At 54.8% G+C, this 22,767-nt stretch overlaps 1 protein-coding gene across 1 annotated transcript; it reads left to right on the top strand.

Moving 5' to 3' along the window:
* Window positions 1-6,776: 6,776 nt before the first annotated feature.
* Window positions 6,777-10,985, top strand: LOC132234451 (uncharacterized). The gene is made up of 2 exons (XM_059695426.1): window positions 6,777-7,094; window positions 7,278-10,985. The coding sequence occupies exons 1-2, from the start codon at window positions 6,777-6,779 to the stop codon at window positions 10,869-10,871; spliced, it is 3,912 nt and encodes a 1,303-aa protein (XP_059551409.1). The 3' UTR covers window positions 10,872-10,985.
* Window positions 10,986-22,767: the final 11,782 nt, after the last annotated feature.

Raw genomic sequence — 22,767 nt, forward strand, 5'->3', positions numbered from 1 at the left:
ATATACAAAACTAAAGGTACAACATACTCAGAACTAAGTTTGAGCTATCTGGTATTCCAAATGATTTGAAAATTTTCAGAAACTGGTGGTTCAAGCCACGCTCCCCGGGGATGGAGAGGAGAGACGGAGCCCGGAGTCTCCCTGCTGACGGGCCAGGCGGTGGGGCCAGGGTTCCCACGGGGGTAGCAGCAGCCGCTGGCACGCAGGGCTCCAGGCGCAGAGGGCAGAATGCGGAGGGAGCCATCTCGAGAGAACACGTGGGACCCTCGGAAACTCACTGTCCCCGAGCCCCGCTGCTCCCTGGACTCCAGGTCTGGCTGGGGCAGCGGGCAGACCGCAGGCTCCCAGGGGGGCACAGCTCTCTCCGTGTTGGCCTGAGCGAGCCGGCAGACCGATGGGCGGGGACAGGCCGGAACCAGGCCGAGGAGACAGACGGACACGCAGCCACACCAGGTCAGGTCTCGCTCACCACCGGGAGCTCAGCATGGGCACCGCTCAGCCCAGTGCCAGGGACCACGCTTCGTGCAACGCCCCCCCCGCCCCTCCCCCCGCAGCCCATGAAATTACCAGCACGGGGCGCGGCTTCCGTCCGGGGCATTAAAGCACCACGTGGGCATTTAAAGGCAAGCTCGTGGCGGATGCAATCGAACCGTTTAAAGGTTGAGCCCACTAGACGCTCAGCACAGTGTCAGGTGCAGACGCAGATGCGGGACCCCTCGCAGCAGCGCTGCCGGCCCTGGGGCAGCGGATCCCCCTCCCCGCCCTCCCCCCATGAAGGCCAGGGTGCGCGCCCATTTCTGACCGTTTCCACGAGGAAGACGTCCTGCGTGAAGCCGGGAGCGTGCGAGGCTTCCTGTCCGTCCTGTCCGTCCTATCCGTCCTGTCCGTCCTGTCTGTCCTTGTCCGTCCTGTCTGTCCTGTCCGTCCTGTCCGTCCTCGGCGACCGTCCACACACCAGGTCCCGGCGTTGTTCCCGGCTCAGCACGCGCTGACCGGGCTGGTCGGTGTTTGTAGGAGCCTCACCAGGCCTCTCAGTGCCCCCCTCCCCCGAGATGTCAAAGTAAAGGATGCCCACAAGGAGGCTTCCGGAGCACAGACTGGCCGAGCGAGCTCTCTCCGAGCTTGGGGTGACTTCACAGAGCAGAACAGTAAACCGCCAGTGGTTTCCAGCCACCAGGCTGGTGATTCTAACATTTAATTCTGCGCCGTCACACACACACCACGCTTCCTAGGAAAACTCTTCCCGCGTGGGAGGTGTGTGCGTGGGGGGGGGGGGGTGGTGCTGAAGAGCGGCCCCTGGTCGATCTCGTGCTAAATGCATGTGCATTGTGCAGGTGGCAGGTGCTCGCTGAGGGCCGGCAGCGGGGCGCAGGGGTGCGCCTCAGAGTGGGTGACGTTTGCTGTAATAAACTGTAAAACAGAATGCGCTTCTCCCCCCCACCCCCACCCCCGCACCCCCCTACCCCTACCCCTGGGGAGCAGAGCCTTCCTGTCCAGCTACTGCCGAGACCACAACGCGGAGCTGTCCCGCTGCTGCACCGGCTCGGGCTGCCCCTGCCGGCCTGGCTGCGCCAAGAGCTGCGAAGGCCAGGTAGTGCCCGCGGGCACCGGGCCGGGCACCTTCCCAAAGCTTCCAGGAGCCACGGAAAGGCTGTTTAAGCGTGTGCCTCTCCACGGAGAGGATGGAACCCAGTCCGCTCCCTGTGCTGGCAGGTGGGTGATGAGAGAGAAGCAGCACCCGTCACCTGGGCCCGGCCTTCCTCCTCGCCGAGCCCTGAGCCCGCGGGGCCCACAGGAGGCCCACCCGGTCCCCACTTCCCCTTCCTGCATCAGCCAGGACTGAGTGTGTCTGTAGGTGCCAGACGCTGTTGGCCTGGACAATGTCTCCTTACTCTGATTCTAGAAAGCGTCCTACAGCCCAAGCAAGACAAGCCTCGCACTGTAGCATCAAATGCCAGAGGCCGGACCCCGTGAGAGATGCCGCCGGGATGCAAACCCACCAAAGTGCTTAGAAGGAGTCGTAAGTGACGGCGTGCGCGAGAGCAGGGTGGGAAAATGGTGAGCGAGCTTCGCCTGCGCCCGAGAACGGTAACTGCTACGGAAAAAAGGCTAATTTTCAAACAGAGTCTAGTGCGTTCACGTAAAAACTAGCTCCTCTGCAGGGCGGCGGTGGGTGCACTGAATTCTCTAGACCCGCGGGCAGCAAGGCCTGACCGAGTCCTCCCCGGGGAAGCGCTGGTCTGAGGGTGGAGGCGGACACTGGTTCTGCGGAAACCTGGGCCCGGAATGGGAGGGAAGGGTCGGCTCCGGACACACACGGGCATTTCAATGGGAACCACTTTTAAAAAACGTTCCTCAGCACGAAAGCTAGTCCATGAAACCTGGATGCCACCTGAGGTCATTTACACTTAAACTAGAGAAACGACATGTGATTAGACAGTTCGGAAGGAACCTGCAGAGTGGAGAGATGTACAACACAAAGCAAGCTAACATGTGGTTGGTACCCGATACTTGTGGCGATAGGTTCAACACAAGGCCGGGAAAACAAGCGGGCGGAGCCACGTCTATGGGATATTCCCGGCGTTGCTCTGGGGAGGGCATTTATGGGTCATAAACCAAATTAGATGAAGTACAAAGATGAGCCAGGCGCAGTTCCTAAAACACATGAACACTTACATTTCAAATGATCGTATGAGTAGCCAAGTATTCAAGAAAGAAAAGGATGCCATACGTATCGTCCTGGGCTTATATTTACTTAATTTTTAAAATGCGCACTCCCCATAAAAAATTCAGGTAGTAAGTAAATTCCCTGCCGCGGTTACGAAAGCTTTTATAAAATGTTATCAAAAGTATGATTAGGAAAAACATGTATGTGCAAGGCAAATCTATAGCCCGCACATTTTTATTGTTGTGTGTGAAACTGTTATCAATTACTCACTAATTAGAAAATAATTTTTAAGCTCCTTCTACTTATTATAAATTTTTCAAATTACATGATAGTTATGAATGAACTAGAGACCTGGTGCACGAAATTCGTGCTTGGGTAGGTCCCTAGGCCTGGCCAGAGATCAGGGCCGATCTGTGGGGTGACTGGCGGGGCTATGGGGGGCCCCCCACTGGCACCCACCTTGGCTGTCCTGACACCACCCACTCGCCGGCCCCGCCCCCCACCACCACCACCCCCAGTCACCTCCCTCTGCAGGGCCACTGGCAGAGCAATCAGAGGGACCCCTGCTGGCACCTGCCTTGGCTGGCCTGGGGCCTGAGAGCTGGGGCAGCTCCTGCATTGAGCGTCTGCCCCCTGGTGGTCAGGGTGCGTCATAGCGACTGGTCATTCTGCCATTGGGTCAATTTGCATATTAGGCTTTTATTATATAGGAATGTCTCTTAAAGTTGTATGTCCCCCAATAATGCACGAATTTTTAAACGAACAAGCTATTAGCAGACAGAATTGGCAGAAGGGTCAGCTTTGAAGACCCTTGGCTGTAAGAGTGAAATCAGAGGCATTTGGACAACAGGTGTGGGGTTGGGGGGGGGGGGGGAGACTGGGCCACCAGGCCTCCTCTGCCTTCCTTGCTGGAGGGAGGATGATGCCGGCCACCTAGGAGGCCTGGCCAGGGACCAACATGGTGAGGCCGGCCAGCAGTCACATACACCCGCATGTTTCCACCCGGGCATTTCTACTGACCAAAGAAAGACGACAAGAACAGAACACGGATACACTGATGTTTTAATGATGAGAGGTGCACTGAAGCTTCTGGAAGAGCTGCTCCGGGCATGGCTTTGCCCAGGAACACGGGGTCAGCCGACCAGCTCGGCCTTTCAGGTAAAGGCTGAGCACCGGCCTGTGTCAGAGAAGGAGAAGGAGGAGGAGCGCAGGCCGCCATGTCCTCGCTCACAGCGCCGGGCCGCCACCGGGAGCGGGAAGCCCGGGGAGGACGCCGGCCGCTCGTGTCCCGGCCGCGTGGAGGTTCTAGGACACGCACACTCGCCTGTCCTGTGCCCCCGCTGGCCGCGCGGCCTCTGAGTGACATCAGCACAGGAGAGGGGGAGACCGGTGATGTGGACCTGGCTGTGGATGGACTCCCTTCGCTGCTGGGCCCCTCGGGAGGAAGCGAGGGGCGTCCCCGTTCACCCCGTCCTGTTCCTGTCCTTCCCGCTGAACGGAAGCGGCTGGAAGCGTGGTTTTCCCTCTGAGTCTTTTGAAATTAAAAACACACCAACCTGGCGATGATTCCGACAGGAGCGCGGCCGTCACGGGTGCAGCAATTGAAAGGCGCACCGCCCGCCTCTCCGGGCGGTGCGGGGGGAGGAGTCTGACCGCCTGGCTCTGAAATCCCTCCGCGCCCGCCGTAGGGCCTGGCCTCCCCGGAGCTGTCGAGTCTCCGGACCGGCTGCGCGGTGGCCGGCGGCCGGCCGAGGGGTGGGGGCCTGGCGGCGACCGACCACAGGGGAGGTCATGGGGGCGGAAGGCCTCACCGCCTCGCTCTTTCCTCCCTTCCCCCGTGGTCAGCTCCCCGCTTGCCCGCGCTGAGGCCGAGGGTCCATGCGGCCCTCGGGGCCCAGTCGGGGGGGACCGAGGCCTGCGTGGGCCGACCGCCGGGCCCCATGTGGGGGGCCATCCTGCCTTGTGGCGAGTTCGAGCGGCAGCAGCAGGAGCCAGACAAGGACTGCGCCCTCCATCTTGCCTTGGGGTCTCCATCTTGGGACAGGACCATGTGCACCCTCCATCTTGCCTTGGGTCCTCCATTTTGGGATGGGGCCATGTGCTTCCTCACGGGAAGAAGCCGCTGCTAGCCACACCCAGGATTTCTCTGGATTAACCAATGGTGATCAAGGGAAGTGCACGCCATCACTATGACCACATCCTGTACCGACTCGCGCCTGGCCAATCAGCCGGGCCCACAGTGCCCTCTCCTGCCCCCACTCCACCCCCCTTTAAAACCCCCTGTCCCATCAGGCCTCGCTCTCTCTGCCACTGGACTTTCCGCTGTGTCGGTGGGTCTGGTGAACGGGGAGCGCAGGCCGGCTTGCATAATAAAGGACTCTTTGCTTTTGCATCGGACTGACTGGCTCCCTGGGGGTCTTGGGAACTTTGAAATCTGGGCACAACATTTTGGGGGCTCGTCCGGGATTCCCAGGACCATCGAGGGACCCGCAATCCGGAGAGTCTGACTGACCGCGGCAGGGGTAGGTGTGTTGTTTGTTTTGTTTGTTGTGTGTTTTGTTCAGTGTGAGCTCATTTCTGGAATCTGTAATTGCCTGAGAGGGTCTAGGTGGACGCACCCCAAAAGACCACAGGCGGGGGGGAGTTGGAAGACGTTCCGCCCCCCCAGGAGGGATGGATATGCCCCTCAGAGGGATGGATATGCCCCTCGCGGAAAGCAGGTCGCTCCTGCTAGCTAGTTTGGTATAAGGCCATTGTCTAGCGTTCGGGTTTGGCTTCCATGGAATTGGAAGCCTGTTTTGGTTCTGCTTCCATGGCGTTGGAAGACTGTATTTTCGGGCCCGTTTGTTGTTTGTGTTTGTGTCTTTTTGGTTTTATTTTGTGGACTCACTGGACGGACATTATGGGACAGACTCAAACTACCCCTTTAAGCATTATGGTCGATCATTTCAGAGAGGTAAGGGAAAGAGCCAGGGACCTCAGTGCAGAGGTTCGGAAAGACCGGTGGCAGACTTTTTGTTCCAGGGAGTGGCCAACTTTGGACGTTGGGTGGCCGCCGGAGGGGACTTTTGACCTCCCCACCATCCGCCGAGTCAGGGATGTCGTCTCCCGACTTAGGGGGGGACGTCCTGGTCAGCTTTCTTACATTGTTACTTGGCAGGACCTCGTGGAAGACCCGCCATCTTGGCTCAGGCCCTTCCTACCTCCACGTCCTCCCGGGCCGAAGCCCATTCTTGCTTTGCAGAGAACGGAAAAGGAGGAGAAAAGGAAGACTCTCACCCAGCCTTCGGCCCCTCCCCTCCCTATCCTGCAGGGGGGGACTGAAGAAGAACTAATCTTTCCTCCCCCATATAGCCCATGGAGGGACGATCCTTCCACGCCGGGAGTGGCTGGGGGCGGAGTTCCGGGAGTGGCTGGGGGCGGAGTTCCGGGAGTGGCTGGGGGCGGGGTTCTGGGAGTGGCTGGGGGCGGGGTTCTGGGAGTGGCTGGGGGCGGGGTTCTGGGAGTGGCTGGGGGCGGGGTTCCGGGAGTGGCCTCGGTAGGAGGCCCGCCTCTCACCCGGCAAAGGGCTCAGCGGGAACTGTCTGCTGCAGCACCTGACTCCACTATCAAGACCCTGCCCTTACGGGCCGCTGGACCCCCGGATGCGGATGGCAACCAACCGTATCATTATTGGCCTTTTTCAACATCCGATCTCTATAACTGGAAGGCACAAAACCCCAAGTTTTCTGAGAAACCAGGGGGACTTATTGACTTGCTAGATTCTGTTCTTTTCACCCATCAGCCCACATGGGACGACTGTCAGCAGCTTTTACAGGTTCTGTTCACGACGGAAGAGAGAGAAAGGATCCTCAATGAGGCCCGGAAAGTGGTTCCAGGCGTGGATGGAAACCCAACTGCCAACCAGGTCCAGATAGATGTCTCTTTTCCCTTAACTAGGCCTGAATGGGATTTCAACACGGCAGAAGGTAAGGAGAGGCTTTCGGTCTATCGTCAGACCCTAATGAGAGGTCTCAGAATGGCTGCTAGAAAGCCAACTAATTTGGCCAAGGTGGGGAATGTTCAGCAGGAAAGGGATGAGTCTCCAGCTGCCTTTTTAGAACGGATCATGGAGGCTTACCGTACCTACACCCCCATGAATCCAGAAGCTCCTGAAAACAAGGCAGCTGTGATCATAAGCTTTGTAAACCAGTCGGCCGCGGATATTAAAAGGAAACTACAAAAAGTAGATAGGTTGGGAGAGAAGAGTTTACAGGATTTACTGGCAGTGGCAGAGAAGGTGTACAATAACCGAGAGTCTCCAGAAGACAGGCAAGCTCGCGTCGTGGCTGCCTCTAGCAGTAGGCAAGCTCGGGACCTGGCTAGGGTCCTGCTGGCTACGACCATGGACTTCCCCAAGGAGCGAGACCGTCGCTTCCGACAGCTTGCAAGCAATAAAGGAAGAGGTAAGCAGACCACCCAAGAGGGGAGGCGGGGGCTACGGAAGAATCAATGTAAGTTTTGCATGGACATAGGGCACTGGGCTCGAGAGTGTCCGAAGAAGGCCGGTGAGAAGGGAGACAGGACTGACCGAGTCAAGGTCTTAGAGCTGGGTGAACTGAGTGATTAGGGGAGTCAGGGTTCGGACCCCCTCCCCGAGCCCAGGATAACTCTCAGAGTGGAGGGGACTCCTGTTAACTTCCTTGTTGACACCGGGGCACAACATTCGGTCCTCCGTACCCCGCAAGGAAAACTGGCGAATAAAAAGTCCTGGGTGCAAGGAGCAACTGGTATGAGCCAGTATTCATGGACTACCCGAAGGACAGTAGATTTAGGAACAGGCCAGGTATCCCACTCTTTCATGGTAATACCGGAATGCCCCTACCCACTATTAGGACGGGACCTACTGACCAAAATTGGAGCTCAAATAACTTTCAGACAAGGGGGGCCTCAGGTCACCGATGAGGAGGGCCGCCCCATTCAGGTCCTGACCATGAGGCTAGAGGATGAATATCGCCTCTACCAGAAGACTTCCCTGGTGGAGGGCAGTATGGACAAATGGCTACAAGAATTCCCAACAGCATGGGCAGAGACAGGAGGGGTGGGGCTGGCCGCCCACAGGGCCCCAGTCCTAGTAGAACTAAAACCAGGAGAAGGTCCGGTAAGAATCAAGCAGTACCCTATGCCTCAGGAGGCACGGAAGGGGATTCAGCCTCATATCAGGAGACTGAAGAGCTTGGGGGTGTTAGTTCCCTGCCAGTCTGCATGGAACACTCCCCTACTGCCGGTTAAAAAGCCCCAGACAAACGACTACAGGCCAGTACAGGACCTCCGAGAAGTAAATAAAAGAGTTATGGACATACACCCAACAGTCCCAAACCCGTACACTCTCTTGAGCTCCTTGGCACCCTCTAAAGTCTGGTACACGGTATTAGATCTGAAAGATGCCTTCTTCAGTCTACCCCTAGCACCTCAAAGTCAGTCCCTGTTCGCCTTTGAGTGGCATGACCCAGAGGAGGGCTTCAGTGGACAGCTGACTTGGACACGCCTACCCCAGGGGTTCAAAAACTCGCCCACCATCTTCGACGAGGCGCTGCACGAGGACCTGGGTGAGTACAGAAGGGAACGCCCCAACCTCACCCTCCTCCAGTACGTAGATGACATCTTGATTGCTGCAGACACAGCCAAGGACTGTGAGCGGGGGACCCAAGATCTATTGGCCACCCTGGGGGCCTTAGGGTACCGGGCATCCGCGAGGAAGGCTCAGTTATGTCGAGAAAGGGTGAGTTACCTGGGATACATCCTGGAGGGCGGGCAGCGGCGGTTATCGGATGCCAGGAAAGAGACTGTTTTGAAAATCCCTACTCCCACCTCCCGAAGAGAAGTAAGGGAATTCCTAGGATCGGCCGGCTACTGCTGCCTCTGGATACCGGGTTTTGCCGAAATCGCCAGGCCCCTATATGAAGCTACCAAAGAGGGAAAGGCGTTTGACTGGACTGAGAAAGATGAAGCTGCCTTTAGGCAGTTAAAGAAGGCCCTTCTAGGTGCCCCAGCCCTGGGCCTGCCAGATATTACAAAGCCCTTTCACCTCTTTGTGGATGAACACAAAGGGATAGCGAAAGGGGTCTTGACTCAAGCTTTAGGCCCCTGGAGCCGCCCAGTGGCTTATTTGTCCAAGAAGTTAGATCCTGTAGCTGCCGGCTGGCCACCATGCCTGAGAATTATCGCGGCAACAGCGCTCTTAGTCAAAGACGCTGACAAACTGACCCTGGGGCAGGAAATCTGGATTACAACCCCACATGCCATTGAGGGAGTCCTGAAGCAGCCTCCTGACAGATGGATGAGTAACGCTCGTATAACCCATTACCAGAGCCTCCTACTCAACCCTCCAAGAGTACGGTTCCACCCCAGTGCGGCCCTCAATCCCGCTACTTTGCTGCCCGACCCTGACTTAGATGCCCCACTACACGACTGTGCGGGAATCCTAGAGCAGGTGCATGGACTCCGGAAGGACTTGACCGACCAGCCCCTCCCTGATGCAGAGGCCACCTGGTTCACGGATGGGAGCAGCTTCGTGCGGGACGGGTGCAGGTACGCGGGTGCAGCGGTGGTCACTGAAACGGACACTGTGTGGGCGGAGGCCCTGCCCTCCGGGACGTCAGCCCAGCGAGCAGAACTCATCGCCCTTACTAAGGCACTGACGCTGGGGGCTGGAAAGCGGCTTAACGTTTACACAGACAGCCGTTATGCATTTGCTACAGCTCATGTCCACGGAGCAATCTATCAGGAGAGAGGGCTGCTGACGGCAGAGGGACGGACAATAAAAAATAAGCAAGAGATTCTCGATCTGCTTGCAGCCTTATGGCTTCCTGCCAAGTTAGCCATAATCCACTGCCAAGGGCACCAGAAAGCTGATGACCCGGTGGCAAGAGGTAACCAAAAGGCTGACCAGGCTGCGAAGGCAGTAGCCCTTACCTCGGTCCCTACCATGGCCTTACAACTCCCAGACCCAGGGGACCCAGTCTTACCAGACCAGCCCAAGTACTCCCAGGAAGAATTGCAACGCATCAGAAAGCTCCCCAGAGCCCATGAAATAAAGGGATGGTGGCATACACCAGAAGGGGAACTCATACTACCAGACCGGCTCGGGGACACGGTATTAGAACATATGCACCGGTCTACTCACCTGGGGACCCGGAAAATGAAGGACTTAATTCGACATGCTGGGATCAAGATTCACCAGCAGGATACCAAGATAGATCAGGTTGTATCTGCCTGCAAGACCTGTCAACTCACAAACACAAGAGCTGGATCAAATGAAAGAGGGACCAGGCTCAGAGGCACCAAACCGGGAGCACAATGGGAAGTCGACTTCACTGAAATTAAACCAGGGAAGTATGGTTATAAATATCTTTTAGTATTTGTAGATACCTTCTCTGGCTGGGTAGAGGCATACCCAACCAAGCATGAAACAGCTCAGACGGTGGCCAAGAAGCTGCTCGAAGACATCTTACCCAGGTATGGTTTTCCTGCTATGATAGGGTCCGACAACGGGCCAGCCTTTATTTCACAGGTAACACAGGTAGTAACCAGGGCTATTGGGGCAAATTGGAAATTACATTGTGCTTATAGACCCCAGAGTTCAGGTCAGGTAGAAAGAATGAACAGAACTCTAAAAGAGACCCTTACCAAATTAACCATGGAGACTGGTGGGGACTGGGTGGCTCTCCTACCATATGCCCTTTACCGGGTAAGGAACTCCCCTTACACCCTGGGCTTTACTCCCTATGAAATCATGTTTGGCAGGCCACCCCCTATCATTCCTAACCTTAAAGCTGACCTTCTCGCTGAATTTGAAAATCAAGAACTATCTCTTTCTTTGAGAGGGCTCCAGAAGGCACATGAGGACATTTGGCCACGCCTCCGCGCCATCTACGAAGCCAGCCCAACCCCAACTCCTCATCAGCACAGACCAGGAGATTGGGTCTACGTCAGAAGGCACCGCCGGGAGACCCTAGAACCACGTTGGAAAGGTCCCTACACTGTGGTGCTGACCACCCCCACCGCTCTCAAGGTAGATGGCATCGCGACCTGGGTCCACCACACTCACGTGCGGTCAGCGGATCCATCCATGACCCGGAAAGACTTCATCACCAAATGGAGCATCGATCGAGATCAATGCAACCCGCTCAAGCTCAAGCTACGGCGTGCTCGACCTGCCTGATGCCGGTAACATGACTTGCGATCACTCCTGTCACCAGGAGCCCCCACAATACTGTGTAATACACGTAGATAATGCCTGCATCTTCATGGACAAGGCTCCAAAGAGACAAGGACAATTTATGGGGTCACATGTTTAGTAGCAGAAGATTTGGCTGCCTAAAGCAGCCATGATGTTTCATTGTATTGATATGTTATATTAACCTTTGATTCTTTTGCAGGTTTCGAATGTATGTTGGCTGTCCTGGAAGGGAGCTGTGTGGGGTGGCCCCCAAAAGTAAAGGGTGTCTAGCTGGCAAGGGGGCAGGTGCCCAACTGGGCAGGAAAGGGTGCCCATCAGGTTTTGGACTCTGTTGAGAGACAGCTAACAGCTGGCAGCCTATATACTGCCTTGCAGGCCTGAGTCACCATGCCCATGTCAGGGGTAGTAAAGCTAAAAAAAAAAAAAAAAAAAAAAAAAAGAAGCCTGTTTAGAATAGAAGGTTAGGGGGATAGTTATGCATAGGTAGAAGGTTTTATGCCAACAGTTACTGTTTTGTTTTAAATCTATGAAAAGGAAGTAGCAAGGAAAGTCAGAAAATCTTAGAGTAGATCAGTATGTTCTTCTCCTTATGTAATTCCTCCAGAATCTGGCGATATGTGAAGGGATTTATTCCCTCCTGAGAAGGCACTTAAGCATTCTGTATTGCCAAAAGGATCCCAATTGTCTACAGCTGTTGTCTGAGCTCTCCGTTCAAGCTGGGTTTATGAAAAGCTGGTACCGTGGATCTGTCTCTTGCCCAGTGGCGTAAGCTGGGGCCTCTCTGTAGACGAAACCTGGACTCCCCAAGAGATGTGATCAATGCCGGGACCCCGCCAGCAGGCGAGGGGAACCCAAGGCAGTTGCTGGGCATGGAGGCCAGAGGGACATAGGCTATCAAGGAGACAGAACTGAACCTCACATCACCCTACTTGGCCCAGAGATAGCTGGTAGTCAACGACGGGTAAGATCCCACAGGGTGGGACGACCTAAGACAGGCACAGCTGGGGGCCAGTAGGAGAAAACTTGGGGTGCAACAAAGGTGGGGCACAGATCCTCACCCCCCCCAATGGTGCAGGGGCTTGAACACTCGCCCCTTCTGAGGAAGGTCTCCTGTCCCCGTGGCTGCTTCTTGCTTCCCATGCCCAGCCCAGACCAGGAACCAAATAACAGAAGAGACTTGGTCCAGCTGAAAATGGTGCCCAGAAAAACGGAGGTTTAGTTCAACAGACTCTAAATTTAAACCTAGCCTAACAAACAGGAATGCTTGAGCCTCTTCAAGGCAAATAATACTAAATCTTGATTTGTTTTTTTTATGATAACCATGGAGGAATTCTAAGAAGAAAGATCCTATTTCAATAGAAGTTATTAAATCTAAAATGGTTTCTTTCACTTCCACCGGACCATTTGTTAGCCTTATAGGGATAGTTCAGTTGATAGTTTTGGTGGAATAGAATTGCAGCCCGTCTCATGATTGAGCCGGAAGTTCCAAGACAAGGGGGGAATGAAAGGCGCACCGCCCGCCTCTCCGGGCGGTGCGGGGGGAGGAGTCTGACCGCCTGGCTCTGAAATCCCTCCGCGCCCGCCGTAGGGCCTGGCCTCCCCGGAGCTGTCGAGTCTCCGGACCGGCTGCGCGGTGGCCGGCGGCCGGCCGAGGGGTGGGGGCCTGGCGGCGACCGACCACAGGGGAGGTCATGGGGGCGGAAGGCCTCACCGCCTCGCTCTTTCCTCCCTTCCCCCGTGGTCAGCTCCCCGCTTGCCCGCGCTGAGGCCGAGGGTCCATGCGGCCCTCGGGGCCCAGTCGGGGGGGACCGGGGCCTGCGTGGGCCGACCGCCGGGCCCCATGTGGGGGGCCATCCTGCCTTGTGGCGAGTTCGAGCGGCAGCAGCAGGAGCCAGACAAGGACTGCGCCCTCCATCTTGCCTTGGGGTCTCCATCTTGGGACAGGACCATGTGCACCCTCCATCTTGCCTTGGGTCCTCCATTTTGGGATGGGGCCACGTGCTTCCTCACGGGAAGAAGCCGCTGCTAGCCACACCCAGGATTTCTCTGAATTAACCAATGGTGATCAAGGGAAGTGCACGCCATCACTATGACCACATCCTGTACCGACTCGCGCCTGGCCAATCAGCCGGGCCCACAGTGCCCTCTCCTGCCCCCACTCCACCCCCCTTTAAAACCCCCTGTCCCATCAGGCCTCGCTCTCTCTGCCACTGGACTTTCCGCTGTGTCGGTGGGTCTGGTGAACGGGGAGCGCAGGCCGGCTTGCATAATAAAGGACTCTTTGCTTTTGCATCGGACTGACTGGCTCCCTGGGGGTCTTGGGAACTTTGAAATCTGGGCACAACACAATAAGCTGTGATGGGAGGAGGGGCGTCTGGGCCCCGGGGTCGGGTGGGGGGGGGGCCTCGCCCAGGCGCTGTGTCGCGGGGGGGGGGGGGGGGGGCGGTCCGGGAGGCGGGAGGTGGCCACGCGGATCGGAAACGGACAGACGTGCGGGGGTCCCCAGGGAGACGTAGGGCGTTTGCCTTTCACGCTAACACTCGGTGAGACCAGGGGCTTCGGGTCCAGCAGCCGCAGGCGGCTCCGCGGGGCCCTGGGGGGAGAGACCCGCAGCGGGGCGCCCAGACCCGGAGGTGAGGCGCTTCCTCCCCAGACGCCGCGCTGCCCCACGGGCTCCGAGCTCTCCACGCGCTCGCTGGTCTCTTGTTAAAACTCTGGGAAAGGGGGTGGGAGTGAGACATTCAGCACGTTTCCCACCAACCTCTCTCCTCCGCCCCCTGCCCCCCCAGACATCAGACACTCCGCCCCCCCCCCCCTGGGTGCCCCCCGAGTTCTCCATCTGGAACACGTCTCCCCGACTTCAGTGGGTGCTGTTCAACACGCCAGCCGGCCAGGCCCTGGCTTTGATGACGCCATCGCGCCCTTTCCCAAGAGGGCGGCCCTGCCTGTTCCTGGAGGCGGTTCAGCCGAAGGCTCACCAGTGAGAGGCACCAGCTGCTCAGTTGTTCATGGGGAGGGGGTCCCTCATTTCAAACTGCACCCCACAGCTGAGCTCTGGCCCTCAGAGCTGAGTCCACTCGGCTCCCGCCTGCAACACTGCCGCTGCCTTCTTCCAGCCCACCCCAGGCTTCCCACAAGCACCCCCACGCATGCACCCCCACACACACTCCCATGCACACATGCATCCTCCACACATGCACTCCCCCCCACACACACCCATACACACATGCATCCCCCATGCACTCACTCCCCACGCATGCCCCACACACACCTACCTCCCATGCATGCACACAGCCCCATGCATGCACCCCCCACGCACACACATACTCCCATGCAAGCACACCCCACACACGCACACACACACACCCCAAATAGCCGGCAGGCGTGGGGAGGGCAGCGGATGCTAGTGGGGGATAGTCCTAGGAAAGGACTGTGTTGGTTTGAAATGTTTCCCTCCTCTCACTCACTACCTACGAGCAGACTCTAGCTCCTATGGCCCAGCCATGGGTCCCAGCGGTGAGGATGGAAACGCAAGACAGTGTGACACGACCCCTCCCCCCAAAGCCTGGGCCCCGCGGGAGCAAGCTCTGCCCTGCTGCCACTTCCCCACCCGGCGCTGCTGCTGGTTCTTGCCTTTCATGGTCCCCGGTTGGGCGTGTGTACGAGTTCTCTGGCCAGGCCTGTGTGGCTCAGTGGCTGACGTGGACCAGCCTGCCCAGGCCCAGGTTGCAGGCTGCATCCCCAGTGGGGAGTACAGGAGGCAGCCAATTGATGATTTTCATTATTGATATTTTTATTTTTTTAAATATGTTTTTATTGATTTCAGAGAGGAAGGGAGGGGGGAGAGAGAGAGAAACATCAATGATGAGAGAGAATCACTGATCGGCTGCCTCCTGCAGGCCCCACACTGGGGACCGAGACCACAACCTGGGCCTGTGCCCTCACCGGGAATTAAACCATGACCTCCTGGTTCCTAAGTCGACACTCAGCCCCGGAGCCACTGCGGCTGGGCTATCATCATTGATGCTTCTATATCTCTCTCTCTCTCTCCCTTCTTCTGTCTGAAATCAATAAAAACGTTTTTTTAAGGAGTTATTTGTATGGTCAGTGCTCTTAACAAAAGCCACAAAAGATTACTCACTTAGTCTTTAGTGCATGAAATTCTGTAACCTCCCCTTGCACCTTCTATCAGCCCTGCAGCTCTCTTAATCGTTGAGGTTTTATCGTTCCTCAGTCTCATCCCCAAACGTTACAAATACAAAGTGAACACACGCCTGAGGCTGGAACCAGCCGTATCGTCACCACCGACCACTGACTTTCGAGCGTCCTTAGAGGAAGAGGAATGAACTGAAAAGTGTAAGAATTTAGGAAAGACATTCGCTCCCCAGATCCAGGTCAGATACTCCATCTGCTCAGCGATCCCTTTCGGGGACGTCCGAGCAAACCTCACAGACTCCGCACTCGCAGCACAGGCCTCCGAGACCCTGTCAGGAGGAGTTTGTCCGCCCCGGCGCGTCGCACAGAAAACCGCGTTGGAATGAGGGGAACGGGAAACAGTCCCAAAGCTCGTGGGCCTGCGACGAGCCTCCCGGGAGTCCGGCTCCGCGGGCGGGCGGGTTATGCGGGATAAAGCGGGTGCGGGAGACGCTCTCTTTCCTTCGGTGCCTGGGGCGGGGGCCAGAGCTTGCTCTGACATGGCATGCGTGATGCACACAGCGGGCAGAGAGGAATGGCTTTCTTTCCTCCATTCGGTAAACCATCTTCTGGGCCTGAATGTTTCCCGCGTCGCCCGCTTTGCACAGAAGTGCCAGCTCGCCCGGCCATGCACGCGCAGGGTGTTGGCGTATCTTTTCAGAACTTAATTTGTGTCCCTCAAAGCGCAAAACAAGCAAACCAACGCAACTGCTAAAGGCACACAAAACACGCACGCACGGTCAAAACATGAAGTTTACTTCACTTTCAGATGAATAAACTGACAAACTTGAAGATTGCCATTTTAAAAAAACAATGAAAAGCCGTGAAAATACAATATTAACAAATCCCCACTCCCCCCTGTGATCAGCCTGATGCACATGTTGCTTCTCCGCAGTCAGTGGCAGGGTGTCCCCGGGACAGCTGGGGTGACCACGGGCACAGGGTGGCCCGCGGCCCAGGATCGGCCCCCTGATCCCCTCCGCGTAGCTCGCTCTTTCTCTGGGGGCTCAAAGCCCCGTCTGTCGATGGAAGAAGCCAAACGTAACCCTTGGTAACTGCCTTTCCCCTTTTATCAGCAGTTATTGCGACACTGGACTCTCCCGCCCCCCATGGTCTGCCCAGGGCAAGCTGCCCCCCCCTCCACTGGCTGGACCCCTCCTCCCTCCCTTCTCTCCGGGGACCACCCTGGCCTGCTTTGGGCCCTGGTAGAGTCAGCAGAAACCTGCGTTCAAGGACAGTGTGTGGCGCCACAGGCATAACCAACAGAGCTAGACACGAACCTGGAAATACAAGCGCCTGCTCCAACACGAGGAGGATGAGCAAGCGTGGGCATGAGGAAGGTGATGGAAACGCCTCATCCTTCGTGTGGGAGCCAAGGGCTCTGCTTCAAGCCGACAGGCCCAGGAACCCGGTGAGAGAAGCTGGGCTGTGGAAGTCACCCTCGCACCCGAACAGAAGTGGTGAGCGATAAACGGGACTCGAGCGCGGGACCAGAGAGAAACATTTGCATTTGTATTTCCAAGCGCATGTACTACTTTTTAATTTTTTTATTTTTATTGCTCTTAGGGAAGGACGAGAGGGAGAGAGAAACATTAATGGGAAAGAGAAGCACTGATGGTTGCTTCCTGTAGGCACCCTGACCAGGAATCAAACCTGAATCCTAGCCCTAGCCGGTGTGGCTCATGGATAGAGCGATGGCCTGAGGACTGAAGGGTCCCTGGTTCGATTCCGGTCAAGGACACATGCCTGGGTTGTGGACTCGATCCCCAGTAGGGGGCATGCAGGAGGCAGCCGATCCATGATTCTCTCTCATCGTTGATGTTTCTATCCCTCCCTCTCTGAAATCAATAAAAATATATTTTAAAAAAGCAAAACCCTAGGTATGTGCCCTGACCAGAAACTGAGCCCGCTGTCTTGTGGTGTTCGGGACGATGCTCCAACCCACTGAGCCACACCGACCAGGGTCATGTACCTACCACTCTTACAACCAACGCACCAACGGTAACCTATCCCTTACAACATATACGTCTGATGTTCATGACCGCCCGTGTCCAGCCTGGGGGGGGAGGTCACAGACAGAGATCTCAGCACCAGGTGACCTTAGCATCAGCAGCTGGACGTCAGCCGTGAGAGGAGCCGTGAGAGGACCCACCTGTTGCCGTGGGCAGCCTCCCCCAGAGCCTTCGTGCGCACTGCAGGGCGCTGGTGCTCCAAGTGTCGTCTGTGGGCCCTGGCGGCCCACGTCCCCTTCAGGGGGCTGCGAGGTCAAAACTATTTTGCATCCCTTTGTCACTGCGTTGACTTCCACTGACTTTGCAACAGCAATGAGGGGCCCACAGGAGCCTGAGTCAGCACTGCAGCCACGGGTTCCTCTCCAGCACGCTCAGGACCCAGTCAGCTCACCGGGGACACTGGTATTGAATTAAAGGCCTCGAGCACCGGGCCTGCTCACGTCCCCTGGCAGGCGTGGCGGACGGGACGCCCGCGCACTTCTGCACCTGCTGCCGTGGGCAGTCGCCTCGAGAAAAAGCCCTCAAGCAACTGTGTGGGTTGCAAATTGAACACGAGCAAGTGGCTTTATAGCTTTACAATTTGTACCCAATCGACTTAAACTAGAGCAAACCTGGCTGCTCCATGCGTGGGCCATCGTTTCTCCATGGAAGAGTGACTGGCAGAGAACCCTGGTCATTCGGACTTGAGCAACTGCCAGACATTTTTGGAAAATGAACCAAGTGCGCGTGTCACGTCGAGACAAACGTTTGGCAGTACTTGCTGCCAAAGGTAAAATGTGAGCGTTCGAGGGAAGATGAGAATCCTGCAGGACTCGCACCCGCTCCCGGCAGCCTAGCGCGGCCTCAGAGACACTGGGACACTGTCTCTGAGGAGATGGATCGACGGTGACACGTAGGACCCACTGGCACAGGATGAAATGTGTCAGCAGGGGGCACATCTGCATGGCCCAGTGGCCCGCATTCTCCGAAGGACCAGTGCAGGAGGCCACAAAATAACTGCACCGAGTACAGTCGCTCTAATGGGGAACGATCCACTCTTAGGGCGAGAGGAACTCACGGCTTTTAATAGAGCTGAGTATGAAAACGCCATTGCCACGGTTTCAGATTCCACGTGACAGACGCCCTCTAGGGAAATGCCACGTGTCACGGTTTCCTGTCGTATCCAAGGGAAACAGCCACGGCTTCCCAAAGGGCCACAGATAGACGCGTCCCTTCCCCAAATACGTATCTGTGTGCGGTCACATTTCCTTTATATACTTCAACAAAGACAACGCTTCGAAACAGACCGAGTGAAAAGTAGCTATCAGACGCCAGCTGTCTTCTGCTGAGCCACACGTTAATGAGACTGGCAAAAGGCAGCACGATGGCACTCTCCTCACTAATTTTGGTTTTGGAAAACATAGTTATTTTTCATTAAAAGTGCAGTATTATGCTGAGTTTGCTCCTATTACTTTTAAATCTCTTAATCTTTTTAATGCCTCGATTTGAATGTCTAATGCAGTGAGCACCGCACACGCCTGTAGGGCCCACATAACCCTTTAGTTTTTTGTGTGTTTTTTTAATATATTTTATTGATTTCTTACAGAGAGGAAGGGAGAGGGATAGAGAGTCAGAAACATCGATGAGAGAGAAACATCGACCAGCTGCCTGCTGCACACTCCACACCAGGGATGTGCCCACAACCAAGGTACATGCCCTTGACCAGAATTGAACCTGGGACCCTTGAGTCCGCAGGCCGACGCTCTATCCACTGAGCCAAACTGGTTAGGGCCCTCTCGTAACCCTTTTAAATGGAGGGCTCCTGGGATGGAGAGAGTGAGAGCCACGGCTCAGGAGATGCCAGTGACTTAAGTTCCAAGAGCCACGCTCCCACCGCAGGCAGCGGCACAGAACACAGGAAAGGGGCCTCTGGGGCCGCAGGGGTGTGGGTCTCTGACCTCACGGACTCTGACCATCGGGAGGAGGAGCCCAGAGGCCGCTCGGTTCGTCCGGTGGGGCGAGGATAGACCACGGCTGAGGCCCAGGTGCCTCCGTCTCCGTGACCAATCCTTCCCTCAGAGCCTTGAGCTGCACTTGAGGCCCTGGCCCCGCCCCCTCTGTCTGCAGCAGGTGGACTGGCACCCTTTTTTTTTTTTTTTTTTTTTTTTTTTTTTTTTTTACATATGTATCCATTTTATCCCCCCGCCCTAGACAGTCCCCTAGCCTCCCCTATCACGGACTGGCACCCTTGCCAACTCTCTCTGAGCCCCAGCTCCCACAGATGTGCACAGCGCTCACTCCTGCAATCTATTTGGCTCTTTGCTCAAATGTCATCTTCTTAAAAGTCCAACACCAACAACCTGACATGAAAATGCAGCCTTTCCCCCTGCCCTGCACTCCGGGTTCCTGTCGCCTGACCCATTTTTCACTGTATCCTATAACCTTATAACTAACTCCATAATCCGCTGATTCGTTACCTCTGTGGTCTCCTACGCAAATAAGCTCCTTCTGTTTTTAGTTTTTATTATTATTCTTTTTGTTGTTAATCCTCACCCGAGGATATTTTTTCCATTGATTTTTAGAGAGAGTGGAAGGGAGAGAAGGAGGGAGGGAAGGAGGGACAAAAGAGACACAGAGAGAGACAGACAGACAGACAGAAACATCAACAAGAGAAAGACACATCAATTGGTTGCTTCCGAACTCGACCAAGGCCAGGGATCAAACCCGAAACCCTTTAGTGCAGCGGTTCTCAACCTGTGGGTCGCGACCCCTTTGGCCGTCAAACGACCCTTTCACAGGGGTCGCCTAAGACCATCCTGCATATCAGATATTTACATGACGATTCATAACAGTAGCAACATTGCAGTTACAAAGTAGCAACGAAAATAATTGTATGGTTGGGCCACAACATGAGGAACTGTGTTTAAAGGGCCAGAAGGTTGAGAACCACTGCTTTAGTGTAAGAAACGACACTCTGGCCGAGCTAAAATTTGTGTTTTGTGTTTGTTTGCTTTTTGTCTTTCAACTTTAATAGATCATTTTGAAAGCTTTGGGAGAAGTAATTTTTAATTGAATTTATTGGGTTGAAATCGGTTAATAAAATTGCACAGGTTCCGGGTATACAAATCTTACATCATCTGTATATTGTATTGTGTGTTTGTCCGCCAAGTCGAGTCTCCTCCTCAAATACGCTTCTTGAACGCAGGTGTACTTGTCTGTTTCTCTCATCGATGTCCCCTCACATCGATGTGCCTCGTCTCTGACACATAACAGGTGCTCAGTAAATACTTGTGGAATGAGTGAACTGATTTAGCAATAAATAATGGGGAAGGAAAAAGGGCAAAGGATAAAAGTGTTAACATTGCATATTTTCTACACTTAAGTATCAGAAAAAGTGTAATTTTTTTAAATCAATAGATTTAATTAACAAAGATATATATTTCCTCAATCATGCAAAGACTTATAACTCTATCTTTCTTCTAAGTAACAAGAAACAAATGCAGACTTCAAATAATCATGAACTCTTAATAAAGAACTAAAATTAGTAAAATAATTGTAAATGTAAGACAAAACAATACACACACACAAAACCCCACCTGGCCTTTACTGAGAGCTCTCTACTTACGAGGAGATTCTTAGGAATTACCTAACAACAGCAGAGGGAGACATGCCAGCCTCCTTCCCAGACGGAGAAGCGGGCTGGGAAGACGGACGCCGCTCACCAGGCTCACAGGAAGCAAAGTCAAGTCTGAGATCAGAGCCCGAGTTCCATTCACCTTTTCCCCAAAACCCTCCTTCCTTCCAGGCGAGAAGGTGACTGAGCCAGTGGGCCTGTCCGCATGTTAATCACAGAATTTCTCGGGGCTTCGATTTGCTCCTCAGGCCAATGGAGATCATGACAGGGATCCTCACACAGCTGCCGGGAGGAGGAATGTGCCATGAATGCCCAGAGAGGTGCCCACTAAGCCCCAGCTGTTGTCATTATCATCACGTCCTTGCGGCATCGGACCTCCTTGTCCGTCGCTGCTCAGGGCCCTAAGGAACGACGAGTGTCCGCATTTCCTAGTTGCTTTCATCAAACTGACTGAATTTCAGGGATTTCTTTCAGGACTGTTGGGATTTCTTAAGGCACACTCTCCATTTACATAAATTACCATACAGATGGGAGCGTTTTAAATCAGAAGAATGTAAGAGTCACTTCTCTGGTCCTGCTGTAACAGGACAAACCATGGGTCCGGCCGCCTGTCACCACCTGAGCCAATTCGGCAGAGACAGGGTTGGATCCTATGTGAGCGTTTATTCCAGTCCTGCTGGCAGCAGGGGGAGCAGCAGGTCGCCCACAGACATCTGCTCTGCCCCCCCATATGCCAGCTGCTTATATTGGGAGAAGCACAAAAGACAGTAGGCAAAAGGGCAAAAGGGCAGTTTGCAGCTATGCAAAGGGGCTGGGTGGGCTGGGGAAATAGTCAGGGTGGGCCAGATGAGCAGCTACCAGGTGAGCAGGTGGAGATTTGCAAAGGCCTGTGGGTATGCAAAAGGGCTGGCGATTCTGGTTTCTGCAGCAAAGTTGGTCATCTTCCCACGATAACAGCTCCAAATGGGGAGGGTGGCTGCACCTCCAGGTGAGCCCCCAGGCCCAGAGGGCACCTCCCAGCCAGGTTAGAATGTGCCTCTTTAATCAGAACAATGCAGTCACGGCTAACAGGGCACGGTCCATATTTCTTACAATTCTAGCTGGTCCCCAGCATTCTATTTCTGCCCCCTTTTACCAATTCTACTTGGTTTTCTATGCATTTACGTGGGTAGAATTAAGAAATAACTACTCAGACACCTTACATACTAAATTGAAGTATTCTCATCTGCCATTCGAAGTCTTCTATTTTCGTTTTAAAGTAAGAGAATGTTATTTCTAGATGCAGCTCAAGCGTGTTTTTCAGAGAGGATCAAATAGAAATTGATCACTACAGTCCTTACTGTCTCATGGAGAATATAAACCTCTGAGCCCGAGATTCAAGGCACTGAAAATCTATTCCAATTATAAATATCGACTAACAGGAATCAGCTCCGAAGTTGGCCGTTAAATTTTCTCTGTGAAATGATTTCCATCATAAAATTTGAAATGTTTTCTCACAGGAGGGGAAAAACAAAAAACTCAATTTAAAACTTTGGCAAAGACAGAGGTAAAGATGTGCCCAAGGTCAAAAAGCATTCGTCATGCCCTAACCGGTTTGGCTCAGTGGATGGAGGGTCGGCCTGCGGACTCAAGGGTCCCAAGTTCGATTCCGGTCAAGGGCATGTACCTTGGTTGTGGGCACATCCCCAGTGGGGGGTGTGCAGGAGGCAGCTGATCGATGTTCCTCTCTCAGCGATGTTTCTAACTCTCTATCCCACTCCCTTCCTCTCTGTAAAAAATCAATAAAATATGTTTTAAAAAAAACACATTCATCATGTTTGCTTTAATCTACTCCCTTGCAGTTCATTTTTCCTTTTCAACAAAGAGTGTGATTTCCCAGAATTCTTTTTGACTTTCATCAGCCCACTTCCCCGCTGGGCAAGGCAACCCCTCACTGAGCTCGCACCGCACAGCCAGCACTGCGCCGGGGGAGATGCGGGCACTGACGCCCTTGTCCTGGGGTGGACTGGGCAGAAGTGTCACATTCCCCAGCAGAACCCGTGGACTGTGGCACACCCCA

This window comes from Myotis daubentonii, chromosome 5 (genome assembly GCF_963259705.1).
Source record: "Myotis daubentonii chromosome 5, mMyoDau2.1, whole genome shotgun sequence".
NCBI lineage: Eukaryota > Metazoa > Chordata > Mammalia > Chiroptera > Vespertilionidae > Myotis > Myotis daubentonii.

Coding starts and splice junctions, on each gene's coding strand:
- LOC132234451 (XM_059695426.1), top strand. CDS start 6,777: ATGGAGGCTTACCGTACCTACACCCCCATGAATCCAGAAGCTCCTGAA. Junction 7,095..7,277: donor ACCGTCGCTTCCGACAGCTT/GCAAGCAATAAA, acceptor CTGAGTGATTAG/GGGAGTCAGGGTTCGGACCC.